This window comes from Oncorhynchus mykiss, chromosome 9, assembly GCF_057628025.1.
Source record: "Oncorhynchus mykiss isolate SJ-2025 chromosome 9, ASM5762802v1, whole genome shotgun sequence".
NCBI lineage: Eukaryota > Metazoa > Chordata > Actinopteri > Salmoniformes > Salmonidae > Oncorhynchus > Oncorhynchus mykiss.
In genome coordinates, this window is record NC_143030.1 from 6,294,593 (window position 1) to 6,309,657 (window position 15,065).

General features: G+C 41.8%; 2 protein-coding genes across 5 annotated transcripts in view; both read left to right on the forward strand.

Moving 5' to 3' along the window:
• The window catches only part of LOC149980728 (uncharacterized), a 14,792-nt gene extending 7,020 nt beyond the window's left edge, over positions 1 to 7,772 (forward strand). The window contains exons 4-6 of one of the 2 annotated variants that reach the window (XM_090183359.1): positions 51 to 130; positions 630 to 868; positions 7,731 to 7,772. In XM_090183359.1, the coding sequence (XP_090039485.1) occupies positions 51 to 130; positions 630 to 868; positions 7,731 to 7,741 (330 nt within the window). In that variant the 3' untranslated portion in view covers positions 7,742 to 7,772. Of the gene's footprint in view, positions 1 to 50; positions 131 to 629; positions 869 to 6,721; positions 6,956 to 7,730 lie in introns of those variants that run through there. The other variant, XM_090183358.1, reaches the window with a different exon arrangement.
• Positions 7,773 to 7,802: 30 nt separating this feature from the next.
• Positions 7,803 to 15,065, forward strand: part of LOC110518889 (type II inositol 3,4-bisphosphate 4-phosphatase) — a 54,196-nt gene continuing 46,933 nt past the window's right edge. For all 3 annotated transcript variants that reach the window (XM_090183354.1, XM_090183355.1, XM_090183353.1), the window contains exon 1: positions 7,803 to 7,914. The gene's annotated coding sequence lies outside the window, so the exon portion shown is untranslated. The remainder of the gene's footprint in view (positions 7,915 to 15,065) is intronic.

Genomic DNA, 15,065 nt, shown 5'->3' on the forward strand with positions numbered 1-15,065 from the left:
TCTGTCCTTCAATTGTAGTAGCAATAATGTGATGTGTTGTGTGTCTTCAGATATCTGCTTTAGAGGAGGTGTTGGTTCTAGAGAGATGTCAAGTTCTGGAGAGCACAGACAACAACAATGGACTACTTATTAGTAAGTACACAATCATTAGAAGTACGTAGAGAGAGTTGGAGGTATTCAGGGAGAAGGAGGAGAACTAGAGCAGGATTCCAGAGAGTGGAGAGGAGGAGGGAGGAGAGAGGAGGAGGAGGAGAGGAGGAGGAGGAGGAGGAGGGAGGAGGAGAGGAGGAGGAGGAGAGAGGGAGGAGGGAGGAGAACTAGAGCAGGATTCCAGAGAGTGGGAGGAGAAGGAGGGAGGAGAGAGGAGGAAGAGGAAGGAGGAGAGAGGAGGAGAGAGGGAGGAGGGAGGAGGAGGGAGGGAGAGAGGAAGGAGGAGGAGGAATGGGGAAAGACTGTTTGATTATTCTAATATTAGTGTATATTAGTCAGTGTCTTTGTTTCTCTCTGTCTCTCTCTCTCTCTCTCTGTCTCTGTCTCTGTCTGTCTCTCTCTTACTCTGTCTCTCTGTCTCACTGTCTCTCTCTCTTTCTCTCTCTGTCTCTCTCTCTCTCTTTCTCTCTCTGTGTGTGTAGGTTTGACAGTGGAGAGCCAGGTGTGTATGTAGAGTGTGTGAATTCAGGTGAGGTTAACTCCTGGCTGGTGGCTCTGAGAGAAGCTAACTCTGAGGGGTTAACCAACCGGATCAGACACCTCCGGACACAACTCATGGATACAGCCGGGAATAGCGCTGTAAATTCCGTCGGAAATGCAGAGACTGTCGTTGATGCTGTGTGTCCTGCTAAACAGTCTCCATTGGAGTTCAGTATTGGTACGTTACACAGACACACACAAACACGCATATACTATACATACCCTATACATATACTATAGATATACCATACATATACTATACATGTACATATACTATTCATATACTATACATATACTATACATGTACATATACTATTCATATACTATACATATACTATACATATACCATACATATACTATACATATACCATACATACCTATACATATACTATACATATACTATACATATACTATACATACCCTATACATATATATATAGATATACATACATATACTATACATATACTATAGATATACAATACATATACTATACATACCCTATACATATACCATACTATACATATATACTATACATATACTATATATACCATACATATACTATACATATACCATACATACCCTATACATATACATACATATACTATACATATACTATACATACCCTATACATATACTATAGATATACCTATACATATACTATACATATACTATAGATATACCATACATATACTATACACTAATCCTATACATATACTATAGATATACCATACATATACTATACATGTACATATACTATTCATATACTATACATATACTATACATATACCATACATATACTATACATGTACATATACTATTCATACCCTATACATATACTATAGATATACCATACATATACTATACATATACTATAGATATACCATACATATACTATACATACCCTATACATATACCATACATATACCATACATATACTATACATATACCATACATATACTATACATATACCATACATATACTATACATATACCATACATATACTATACATACCCTATACATATACTATAGATATACCATACATATACTATACATGTACATATATATTCATATACTATACATATACTATACATATACCATACATATACTATACATATACCATACATATACTATACATATACTATACATATACTAATACATATACTATACATATACCATACATATACTATACATATACATATACATATACCATACATACACTATACATATACATATACTATACATATACTATACATATACTATACATACCCTATACATATACTATAGATATACCATACATATACTATACATGTACATATACTATTCATATACTATACATATACTATACATATACCATACATATACTATACATATACCATACATATACTATACATATACTATACATATACCATACATATACTATACATATACCATACATATACTATACATATACCATACATACCCTATACATATACTATACATATACCATACATATACTATACATACCCTATACATATACTATAGATATACCATACATATACTATACATATACTATAGATATACCATACATATACTATACATACCCTATACATATACTATACATATACTATACATACACTATACATATACTATACATACCCTATACATATACTATAGATATACCATACATATACTATACATATACATATACTATACATATACTATACGTATACATATACCATACATATACTATACATATACCATACATATACTATACATATACATATACTATACATATACTATACATTATACTATACATATACTATAGATATACTATACATATACTATACATGTACATATACTATTCATATACTATACATATACCATACATATACTATACATATACATATACTATTCATATACTATACATATACCATACATATACTATACATATACTATACATATACTATACATGTACATATACTATTCATATACTATACATATACTATACATATACCATACATATACTATACATATACATATACTATACATATACTATACATATACTATACATATACCATACATATACTATACATATACATATACTATACATATACTATACATATACTATACATATACATATACTATACATATACTATACATATACTATACATATACCATACATATACTATACATATACTATACGTATACTATACATATACTATACATATACATATACTATACATATACCATACATATACTATACATATACCATACATATACTATACATATACCATACATATACTATACATATACTATACGTATACATATACCATACATATACTATACATATACCATACATATACTATACATATACATATACTATACATATACTATACATATACATATACTATACATATACTATACATATACTATACATATACTATACATATACCATACATATACTATACATATACTATACATATACATATACTATAGATATACTATACATATACTATACATATACTATACATACCCTATACATATACTATACATATACATATACTATACATATACTATACATATACTATACATACACTATACATATACTATACATATACATAAACTATACATATACTATAGATATACTATACATATACTATACATATACTATACATATACTATACATATACATATACTATAGATATACTATACATATACTATACATATACTATACATACCCTATACATATACTATACATATACATATACTATACATATACTACAGATATACTATACAAATACTATACATACCCTATACATATACTATACATATACATATACTATACATATACTATACATATACTATACATATACTATACATACCCTATACATATACTATACATATACATATACTATACATATACTACAGATATACTATACAAATACTATACATACCCTATACATATACTATACATATACATATACTATACATATACTATACATACCCTATACATATACTATACATATACATATACTATACATATACTATACATATACTATACATATACCATACATATACTATACATATACATATACTATACATATACTATACATATACATATACTATACATATACTATACATATACTATACATACACTATACATATACTATACATATAATATACATATACTATACATATACTATACATATACAGTACATACCCTATATACATATATACATATACTATACATATACTATACGTATACATATACTATACATATACTATACATATACATATACTATACATATACATATATACTATACATATACTATACATACATATACTATACTTATACTATACATATACTATACATATACTATACTTATACTATACATATACTATACATATACTATACATATACATATACTATACATATACTATACATATACATATACTATACATATACTATATACTATACATATACTATATACTATGCATATACATATACTATATACTATACATATACAAATACTATACATATATACTATACATATACATATACTATACATATACTATACATATACTTTAACTATTACAGTAGTTATCCCATGGTAGTTATCCCACGGTAGTTATCCAACGGTAGTTATCCCACGGTAGTTATCCCACGGTAGTTATCCAACGGTAGTTATCCAACGGTAGTTATCCAACGGTAGTTATCCCACGGTAGTTATCCCACGGTAGTTATCCAACGGTAGTTATCCCGTTATCCCACGGTAGTTATCCCACGGTAGTTATCTAACGGTAGTTATCCCACGGTAGTTATCTAACGGTAGTTATCCCACGGTAGTTATCTAACGGTAGTTATCCAACGGTAGTTATCCCACGGTAGTTATCCCACGGTAGTTATCTAACGGTAGTTATCCCACGGTAGTTATCCCACGGTAGTTATCCCACGGTAGTTATCCCACGGTAGTTATCCCGTTATCCCACGGTAGTTATCCAACGGTAGTTATCCAACGGTAGTTATCCCACGGTAGTTATCCCACGGTAGTTATCCCACGGTAGTTATCCCACGGTAGTTATCCAACGGTAGTTATCCCACGGTAGTTATCCAACGGTAGTTATCCAACGGTAGTTATCCCACGGTAGTTATCCCGTTATCCCACGGTAGTTATCCCATGGTAGTTATCCCACGGTAGTTATCCAACGGTGGTTCTCCCACGGTAGTTATCCCGTTATCCCACGGTAGTTATCCAACGGTAGTTATCCCACGGTAGTTATCCCATGGTAGTTATCCCACGTAGTTATCCCACGGTAGTTATCCAACGGTAGTTATCCCACGGTAGTTATCCAACGGTAGTTATCCCGTTATCCCACGGTAGTTATCCAACGGTAGTTATCCAACGGTAGTTATCCCACGGTAGTTATCCCACGGTAGTTATCCAACGGTAGTTATCCCACGGTAGTTATCCAACGGTAGTTATCCCACGGTAGTTATCCCACGGTAGTTATCCCACGGTAGTTATCCAACGGTAGTTATCCCACGGTAGTTATCCCACGGTAGTTATCCCACGGTAGTTATCCCGTTATCCCACGGTAGTTATCCAACGGTAGTTATCCCACGGTAGTTATCCCATGGTAGTTATCCCACGGTAGTTATCCCACGGTAGTTATCCCACGGTAGTTATCCAACGGTAGTTATCCCACGGTAGTTATCCCATGGTAGTTATCCAATGGTAGTTATCCCACGGTAGTTATCCCACGGTAGTTATCCAACGGTAGTTATCCCGTTATCCCACGGTAGTTATCCCACGGTAGTTATCCCACGGTAGTTATCCCACGGTAGTTATCCCATGGTAGTTATCCCATGGTAGTTATCCAATGGTAGTTATCCCACGGTAGTTATCCCACGGTAGTTATCCCGTTATCCCACGGTAGTTATCCCACGGTAGTTATCCCGTTATCCCACGGTAGTTATCCCGTTATCCCACGGTAGTTATCCAACGGTAGTTATCCCGTTATCCCACGGTAGTTATCCAACGGTAGTTATCCAATGGTAGTTATCCAACGGTAGTTATCCCGTTATCCCACGGTAGTTATCCAACGGTAGTTATCCCGTTATCCCACGGTAGTTATCCAACGGTAGTTATCCCACGGTAGTTATCCAACGGTAGTTATCCAACGGTAGTTATCCCACGGTAGTTATCCAACGGTAGTTATCCCACGGTAGTTATCCAACGGTAGTTATCCAACGGTAGTTATCCCACGGTAGTTATCCAACGGTAGTTATCCAACGGTAGTTATCCCACGGTAGTTATCCCACGGTAGTTATCCCATGGTAGTTATCCAACGGTAGTTATCCAACGGTAGTTATCCCACGGTAGTTATCCCACGGTAGTTATCCAACGGTAGTTATCCAATGGTAGTTATACCCACGGTAGTTATCCCACGGTGATTATCCCACGGTAGTTATCCAACGGTAGTTATCCAACGGTAGTTATCCAACGGTAGTTATCCCGTTATCCCACAGTAGTTATCCCACGGTAGTTATCCCACGGTAGTTATCCAACGGTAGTTATCCCGTTATCCCACGTAGTTATCCAACGGTAGTTATCCCACGGTAGTTATCCAACGGTAGTTATCCAACGGTAGTTATCCCACGGTAGTTATCCCGTTATCCCACGGTAGTTATCCCGTTATCCCACGGTAGTTATCCCACGGTAGTTATCCCGTTATCCCACGGTAGTTATCCAACGGTAGTTATCCCACGGTAGTTATCCAACGGTAGTTATCCAATGGTAGTTATCCCACGGTAGTTATCCCACGGTAGTTATCCCACGGTAGTTATCCCACGTGTGGTTATCCAACGGTAGTTATCCCACGGTAGTTATCCAACGGTAGTTATCCAATGGTAGTTATCCCACGGTAGTTATCCCACGGTAGTTATCCCACAGTAGTTATCCCACTGTAGTTATCCAACGGTAGTTATCCCACGGTAGTTCTCTCTGTCTGTCTCTCTCTCTCTCTCTCTCATCCTCGCTCTCTGTCTCAGACTGTAGGGGTCTGTCTATAGGACACAAGGAGAAGAGACCCCACGCGGTGGTGCAGGTGTCAGTCATCAACACACAGACACACACCATCACTGACTACTGCTGTACGGAGATAGTAGAGGTGAGAACACACCATCACTGACTAGTACAGAGATAATAGAGTCGAGAACACACCATCACTGACTACTGCTGTACGGAGATAGTAGAGGTGAGAACACACCATCACTGACTAGTACAGAGATGAGGTGAGTCGAGAACACACCATCACTGACTACTGCTGTACGGCGATAGTAGAGGTGAGAACACACCATCACTGACTACTGCTGTACGGAGATAGTAGAGGTAGAACACACCATCACTGACTACTGCTGTACGGAGATAGTAGAGGTGAGAACACACCATCACTGACTAGTACAGAGATAGTAGAGGTGAGAACACACCATCACTGACTAGTACAGAGATAGTAGAGGTGAGAACACACCATCACTGACTAGTACAGAGATAGTAGAGGTGAGAACACACCATCACTGACTAGTACAGAGATAGTAGAGGTGAGAACACACCATCACTGACTAGTACAGAGATAGTAGAGGTGAACTACTGCTGTACAGAGATAGTAGAGGTAACTACTGCCTAACAGAGATAGTAGAGGTAACTACTGCTTGGGACAGAGATAGTAGAGGGACCTTCTGCTGGACATAGATAGTAGAGGGACCTACTGCTGGACAGAGATAGTAGAGGGACCTACTGCTGGACAGAGATAGTAGAGGGACTTTCTGCTGGACAGAGATAGTAGAGGGACCTACTGCTGGACAGAGATAGTAGAGGGACCTACAGCTGGACAGAGATAGTAGAGGGACTTTCTGCTGGACAGAGATAGTAAGGAACTACTGCTGGACAGAGATAGTAGAGGGACCTACAGCTGGACAGAGATAGTAGAGGTAAGAACACACACATACACTCCCCGTATATCGCTGTATAATTCCTCTCTCCTCTGTGTGTGTGTTTCAGAGCACCAGTGACCCAGTGTTTCTGACCGGTGTGTGTATCTCTTCTCTCTGTGTGTGTGTGTGTGTGTTTCAGAGCACCAGTGACCATCTATGACGGGTGTGTGTATCTCTCCTGACCACCGTTTCACCCTGGACACGACACTGAACTGACCGTCTATCACGCCAAGGTCAAAACACACGACACGGTGAGGATGTGTCTTTCTCTGTGTGTTTGTATTGTGTACTGTGTGTGTACTGTGTGTGTACTGTGTGTGTACTGTGTGTGTGTGTGTGATAGTGTGTGTGTGTGTGTGTGTGTGTGTGTGTGTGTGTGTGTGTGTGTGTGTGTCCGGTAAGAGGCTTACTCTGGGTGATGTGATGTGAACATGTGTAATATGGCTGACTGAATTTTCTCTCAGTCAGAAATCAGGACTACAGTTCCCATCTGTCCTCTAATGGTTTAGGACTACAGTTCCCATCTGTCCTCTAATGGTTTAGGACTACAGTTACCATCTGTCCTCTGTAATGGTTTAGGACTACAGTTACCATCTGTCCTCTAATGGTTTAGGACTACAGTTACCATCTGTCCTCTGTAATGGTTTAGGACTACAGTTACCATCTGTCCTCTAATGGTTTAGGACTACAGTTACCATCTGTCCTCTGTAATGGTTTAGGACTACAGTTACCATCTGTCCTCTAATGGTTTAGGACTGCAGTTACCATCTGTCCTCTAATGGTTTAGGACTACAGTTACCATCTGTCCTCTAATGGTTTAGGACGACAGTTACCAGACCATCTGTCCTGTAATGGTTTAGGACTACAGTTACCATCTGTCCTCTGTAATGGTTTAGGACTACAGTTACCATCTGTCCTCTGTAATGGTTTAGGACTACAGTTTAGTCTGTCCTCTGTAATGGTTTAGGACTACAGTTGCCATCTGTCCTCTGTAATGGTTTAGGACTACAGTTACCATCTGGGGGGAGAGGTGAGGAGAGGTGTGAAACACTGTAGATGGATTAATATAATTCACCAATACATTGCTATCAGGTTGTTAAATCCCAGCCTGGTACGTTGCTTGCTGCCTCCAGCCATTTGGGACGCATCGTTTCAGTTTCAAATACTCAATATGTTGAACAAAGACAAGACAACTGTAACTAAGGCTGGGAATGTCAATACAATCAAACTAGCAAGTATAAGTGAGTCATTTACTTCATGAAATTACAGCCTGAATGATGCACTCGCATCGGCGAATTCAACTTCAATTTGCGCTGCTTTCATTTTGTCTCGTTTCCCTCTAGCAGTGGAGGGAAAGGTTAAAGACACACGCAGTCCTAACTTTGGCGACTAAAATGTTGCAGTCTGGCTTCGGTTTTTTTTAAAGCTTAGTTTTAGTTGTCAATCAAATGTATTTTTTTTTGTCATAAACACTGGGTTTGGACAAGCATGCCCTGACCTTAGTTATATCTGTTTTCTTTATTAATTTGGTTAGTTCAGGGTGTGACTAGGATGGGTATGTCTTGTCTAGGGTTTTTGTACATCATGGGGTTTTGTAAGTCTAGGTATTTGTATGTCTATGGTGGCCTGAATTGGTTCTCAATCAGAGGCAGCTGTTTATCGTTGTCTCTGATTGGGAACCAGTCTAGGCAGCCATATTCCCTTGGGTATTTTATGGTTCTTATTCTATGTTTAGTTGCCTGTTCTGCGCTAGCCGTTTGCACGACGGTTCGTTTTGTTGTATTGTTAGTTTGTTCAGTGTTGCATTTCTTTAATAAATTAAGAATGTACGCTGCGCCTTGGTCTCCTCCTGACGACGGATCGTGACACATGCATTGGGCAGGCAATCTGCAGAAGGACGAGCAGGCTACAATTCCCCCATCGTTTATCAGTGCGATTTTTGACGGTCAACTAACTGAAAAAGTTTGACAGGGTTTATCTAGTGTTAACCTCGTTTTTTTTTAGCTTATCTCGCTCTGGCTAGTATTAGTTGTTGATCTTGTTGTTGTTGATGTTGTTGTTGTTGATGTTGTTGTTGTTGATGTTGTTGTTGTTGATGTGCGTCACTGATGGAGAGAGAATCTACGTTTTCGTGGTTGTTTGATCAACAGGATCGTAAAGTTCCCGAATGGAAGACGACTCCTGCCAACTGTAGTTCTAAACAGATAATATGAAACGCAAACAATTTCAAAGATTTTACTGAGTTACAGTTCATAGAAGGAAATCAGTCAATTGAAAATATATAAATTAAACCCTAATCTATGGATTTCACATGACTGCCAAGGGGGCGGAGCCAGGCTCAGCCAATCAGAATGGGTTTTTCCCACATAAGGACTTTATTACAGTTGAATTAATCACAATTCTCAGCCCCCTATTGCCTGTAAACACACAGTCCTGTTCAGTGTGAATGATGGCAGGTCCTACTGCCTGTAAACACACAGTTCATAGTGAATGATGACAGGCCCTACTGCCTGTAAACACACAGTCCAGTTCAAAGTGAATGATGGCAGACCCTCTATGAGTTATGAAAATGCTGCAGTATAACACTAGAGAGAGAGAGAGAGGCAGACAGACAGACAGACAGAGAGACAGAGGCAGAGAGACAGAGAGAGAGACAGACAGAGAGACAGACAGACAGACAGAGAGACAGAGACAGACAGACAGAGAGACAGAGAGACAGAGACAGACAGAGAGAGACAGACAGACAGATGGAGAAACAGAGACAGACAGACAGACAGACAGACATACAGACAGACAGACAGACAGACGGGAGGGAGGGAGGGAGGGAGGGAGGGAGGGAGAGACAGACAGACAGACAGACAGACAGACAGACAGATGGAGAAACAGAGACAGACAGACAGACAGACAGACAGACAGAGTTTTAAGAACATTCTGTAACACTATACATCCCTGCCTGATGTCTGTTTCATAGAAAGGCCCTTGTGCTTCATCGTGATTGGTCAACGCTGTCCTGCTAATCTGAATATTTTCCCAGGGTTCCATCAGTGAGGGGATTCAATTAATAGCACGTAGGCATGTTTTGCACCTAGGTAAAGTTGATTTGCTTTCGTTTTTGGAACTGGGCCGTCTCCCGGGCGGGAGCCAGATGCTCCGTTCAAAGCCCAGGGCGAAGTTGTCTCAAAACAAACGTGACGTCAGTAATGAGTAGGATTCTGTGTTTTCACCTGTAAAAGTGATTGCTTTTGATTCAAAAAAATATATAAAATAAACAGAATGATCTGCCTTCCTAATGGAAACTAGTTTTTTAAAAATTCAAACATTTTATTTTATGGAAAATATATGTTTTCTGGACAATGCACCGTGTTGCCTTGTTGACGACGTGACCGAGCGGCAAGGCTCTGTCCCATTGGAGAAGGGCGCCACTCCCTCAACGCTTTCGCCCGTTCACGTCACGGGCTATAGCCCAGTGCCCCTCGGCTCAGCATTAGCTAATCCCCAAACTGCTATTGGCTAGTGGTTCATTCTCTACAGAGGAGAGAGAGAGGAGGGGGAGGGGGAGAAGTGTTCTGAGAGCAACACATCAACATTTAAACCAACTAGCATAGAATCACCACTCCTGGGTAGGTAGACAGTACATGGTATCAGCTAGTTGTACTTTATTACAGTAGAGCAGAGGGGGACACTGAGGGAGACTACAGAGGAGGACACTGAGGGAGACTACAGAGGAGGACACAGGGGGAGACTACAGAGGGGGACACTGGGGGAGACTACAGGAGAGGGGGACACAGGGGGAGACTACAGAAGAGGACACAGGGGGAGACAAGAGGAGGACACTGGGGAGAACCAGAAGAGGACACTGGGGAAAACTACAGAGGAGGACACAGGGAGGGCCGAGGAGGACACAGGGGAGCTTACAGAGGAGGACGACGGGGGAGACTACGAGGAGGACGCGGGGGAGACTCCAGAGGAGGACGCGGGGAAGACTACAGAGGAGGACACGGGGAGACTACAGAGAGGAGGACGCAGGGGGAGACTCCAGAGGAGGACGCAGGGGGAGACTACAGAGAGGAGGACACGGGGGAGGCCGAGGAGGAGGCACGGGGGGAACTACAGAAGAGGACGCGGGGGAGACTCCGAGGAGGACGCGGGGGAGACTACAGAGGAGGACACAGGGGAGAGCTCCAGAGGAGGACACAGGGGGAGACTACGAGAGGAGGACACAGGGGGAGGCTTGGAGGACGCGGGGAGGCTACAGAGGAGGACGCGGGGGAGGCTACAGAGGAGGACACAGGGGGAGGCTGCAGAGGAGGGCGCCGGGGGAGACCAGAGGAGGACACAGGGGGAGACTACAGAGGAGGACACAGGGGGAGACTACAGAGGAGGACACGGGGGAGAGCACGAGAGGAGGACACTGGGGGAGACTACAGAGGAGGACACAGGGGGGGACTACAGAGGGCACAGGGGGAGACTACAGAGGAGGACGCGGGGAGACTACAGAGGGGGAGACTACAGAGGGGGACACGGGGGACCAGAGGAGGACGCAGGGGGAGGCTACAGAGGAGGACACAGGGGGAGGCTACAGAGGAGGACACAGGGAGAAGCTGCGAGGAGGACACAGGGGGAGGCTACAGAGGAGGACACAGGGGAGCCAGAGGAGGACACAGGGGAGCCAGAGGAGGACACAGGGGGAGACTACAGAGGAGGACACAGGGGGAGACTACAGAGGAGAACGCGGGGGAGACTACAGAGGAGGACACAGGGGGAGGCTAAAGAGGAGAGATTAGGGGGAGACTACAGAGGAGGACACAGGGGGAGACTACAGAGGAGGACACAGGGGAAGGCTAGAGGAGGACACAGGGGGAGGCTACAGAGGAGGTTACAGGGGGAGAGTACAGAGGAGGACACAGGGGGAGGCTACAGAGGAGGTTACAGGGGGAGACTACAAGGAGGACGCGGGGGAGACTACAGAGGAGGACACAGGGGAAGGCTACAGAGGAGGACACAGGGGGAGGCTACAGAGGAGGACACGGGGGAGGCTACAGAGGAGGTTACAGGGGGAGACTACAGAGGAGGACACAGGGGGAGACTACAGAGGAGGACACAGGGGAAGGCTACAGAGGAGGACACAGGGGGAGGCTACAGAGGAGGACGCGGGGGAGGCTCCAGAGGAGAACACAGGGGGAGACTACAGAAGGGGGATTGAAGCCCCTGGTCGTTTTAGGGTTTGGGTAATTCTTCATTAAGGCAGTCAGCTTATCTATCAAAAAGGGGAAGTTATCAATTTCAAGAGATGCCAAATGTGGAGGGACATGGACGAGCTGACTTCATCTCCTGTGGTAGAGTTTGTAACGATAGTAGTGATACTTGTGAATGGGTTTAGAACCGGACTCCTGTGGTTGAGTACATGCGGTGCCTTGCGAAAGTATTCATCCACCTTGGTGTTTTTCATACTTTTTTTGTGATTAGGGTTTAGAACCGTACTCCTGTGGTTGAGTATACCTGTGATTAGGGTTTAGAACCATATACCTGTGATTAGGGTGTCATACTTGTGTAGTGTCGTAGGGTCATAGTGGTGTAGTGTCATAGTGTCGTAGGGTCATAGTGTCGTAGTTGTGTAGTGTCATATTTGTGTTGTGTCGTAGGGTCGTAGTGTCATAGTGGTGTAGGGTCATAGTGGTGTAGTGTCGTAGTGTCGTAGGGTCATAGTGGTGTAGTGTCGTAGGGTCATAATGTCATAGTGTCATAGTGGTGCAGTGTCATTGGGTCGTAGTGTCATAGTGGTGTAGTGTCATTGGGTCGTAGTGTCATAGTGGTGTAGTGTCATAGTGGTGTAGTGTCATAGTGGTGTAGTGTCATAGTGGTGTGGTGTCGTAGGGTCGTAGTGTCATAGTGGTGTAGTGTCATAGTGGTGTATGGTCATAGTGGTGTAGTGTCGTAGGGTCGTAGTGGTGTATGTGTCGTAGGGTCGTAGTGGTGTAGTGTCATTGGGTCGTAGGGTCATAGTGGTGTAGTGTCGTAGGGTCATAGTGGTGTAGTGTCGTAGGGTTGTAGTGGTGTAGTGTCGTAGGGTCGTAGTGGTGTAGTGTCGTAGGGTCGTAGTGGTGTAGTGTCGTAGGGTCGTAGTGGTGTAGTGTCATAGTGGTGTAGTGTCATAGCGGTGCAGTGTCATAGTGGTGTAGTGGTGTAGTGTCGTAGGGTCATAATGTCATAATTGTGTAGTGTCATAGTGGTGTAGTGTCATAGTGGTGTAGTGGCGTAGTGTCCTAGTGGCGTAGTGGTGTAGTGGTGTAGTGGTATAGTGGTGTAGTGGTATAGTGGTGTAGTGGTGTAGTGGTATAGTGGTGTAGTGGTATAGTGGTGTAGTGGTATAGTGGTGTAGTGGTGTAGTGGTGTAGTGGTATAGTGGTGTAGTGGTATAGTGGTGTAGTGGTATAGTGGTGTAATGGTATAGTGGTATAGTGGTATAGTGGTGTAGTGGTATAGTGGTATAGTGGTGTAGTGGTATAGTGGTATAGTGGTATAGTAGTGTAGTGGTATAGTGGTATAGTGGTATAGTGGTATAGTGGTGTAGTGGTATAGTGGTGTAGTGGTATAGTGGTGTAGTGGTATAGTGGTATAGTGGTGTAGTGGTGTAGTAGTATAGTGGTGTAGTGGTGTAGTGGTATAGTGGTGTAGTGGTGTAGTGGTATAGTGGTGTAGTGGTATAGTGGTATAGTGGTGTAGTGGTATAGTGGTGTAGTGGTATAGTGGTATAGTGGTGTAGTGGTGTAGTGGTATAGTGGTATAGTGGTATAGTGGTATAGTGGTGTAGTGGTGTAGTGGTGTAGTGGTGTAGTGGTGTAGTGGTATAGTAGTGTAGTGGTGTAGTGGTGTAGTGGTATAATGGTGTAGTGGTGTAGTGGTGTAGTGGTGTAGTGGTATAGTAGTATAGTGGTATAGTGGTATAGTGGTATAATGGTGTAGTGGTATAGTGGTGTAGTGGTATAGTGGTATAGTGGTGTAGTGGTGTAGTGGTGTAGTGGTGTAGTGGTATAGTGGTATAGTAGTGTAGTGGTGTAGTGGTATAGTAGTGTAGTGGTGTAGTGGTGTAGTGGTATAGTGGTATAGTAGTGTAGTGGTATAGTGGTATAGTAGTGTAGTGGTGTAGTGGTATAGTAGTGTAGTGGTGTAGTGGTGTAGTGGTATAGTGGTATAGTAGTGTAGTGGTGTAGTGGTGTAGTGGTGTAGTGGTATAGTGGTGTGGTGGTGTGGTGGTGTAGTGATATAGTGGTATAGTAGTGTAGTGGTGTAGTGGTGTAGTGGTGTAGTGGTGTGGTGGTGTGGTGGTGTAGTATTATAGTGGTATAGTGGTGTAGTGGTGTAGTGGTGTAGTGGTATAGTGGTGTAGTGGTATAGTGGTGTA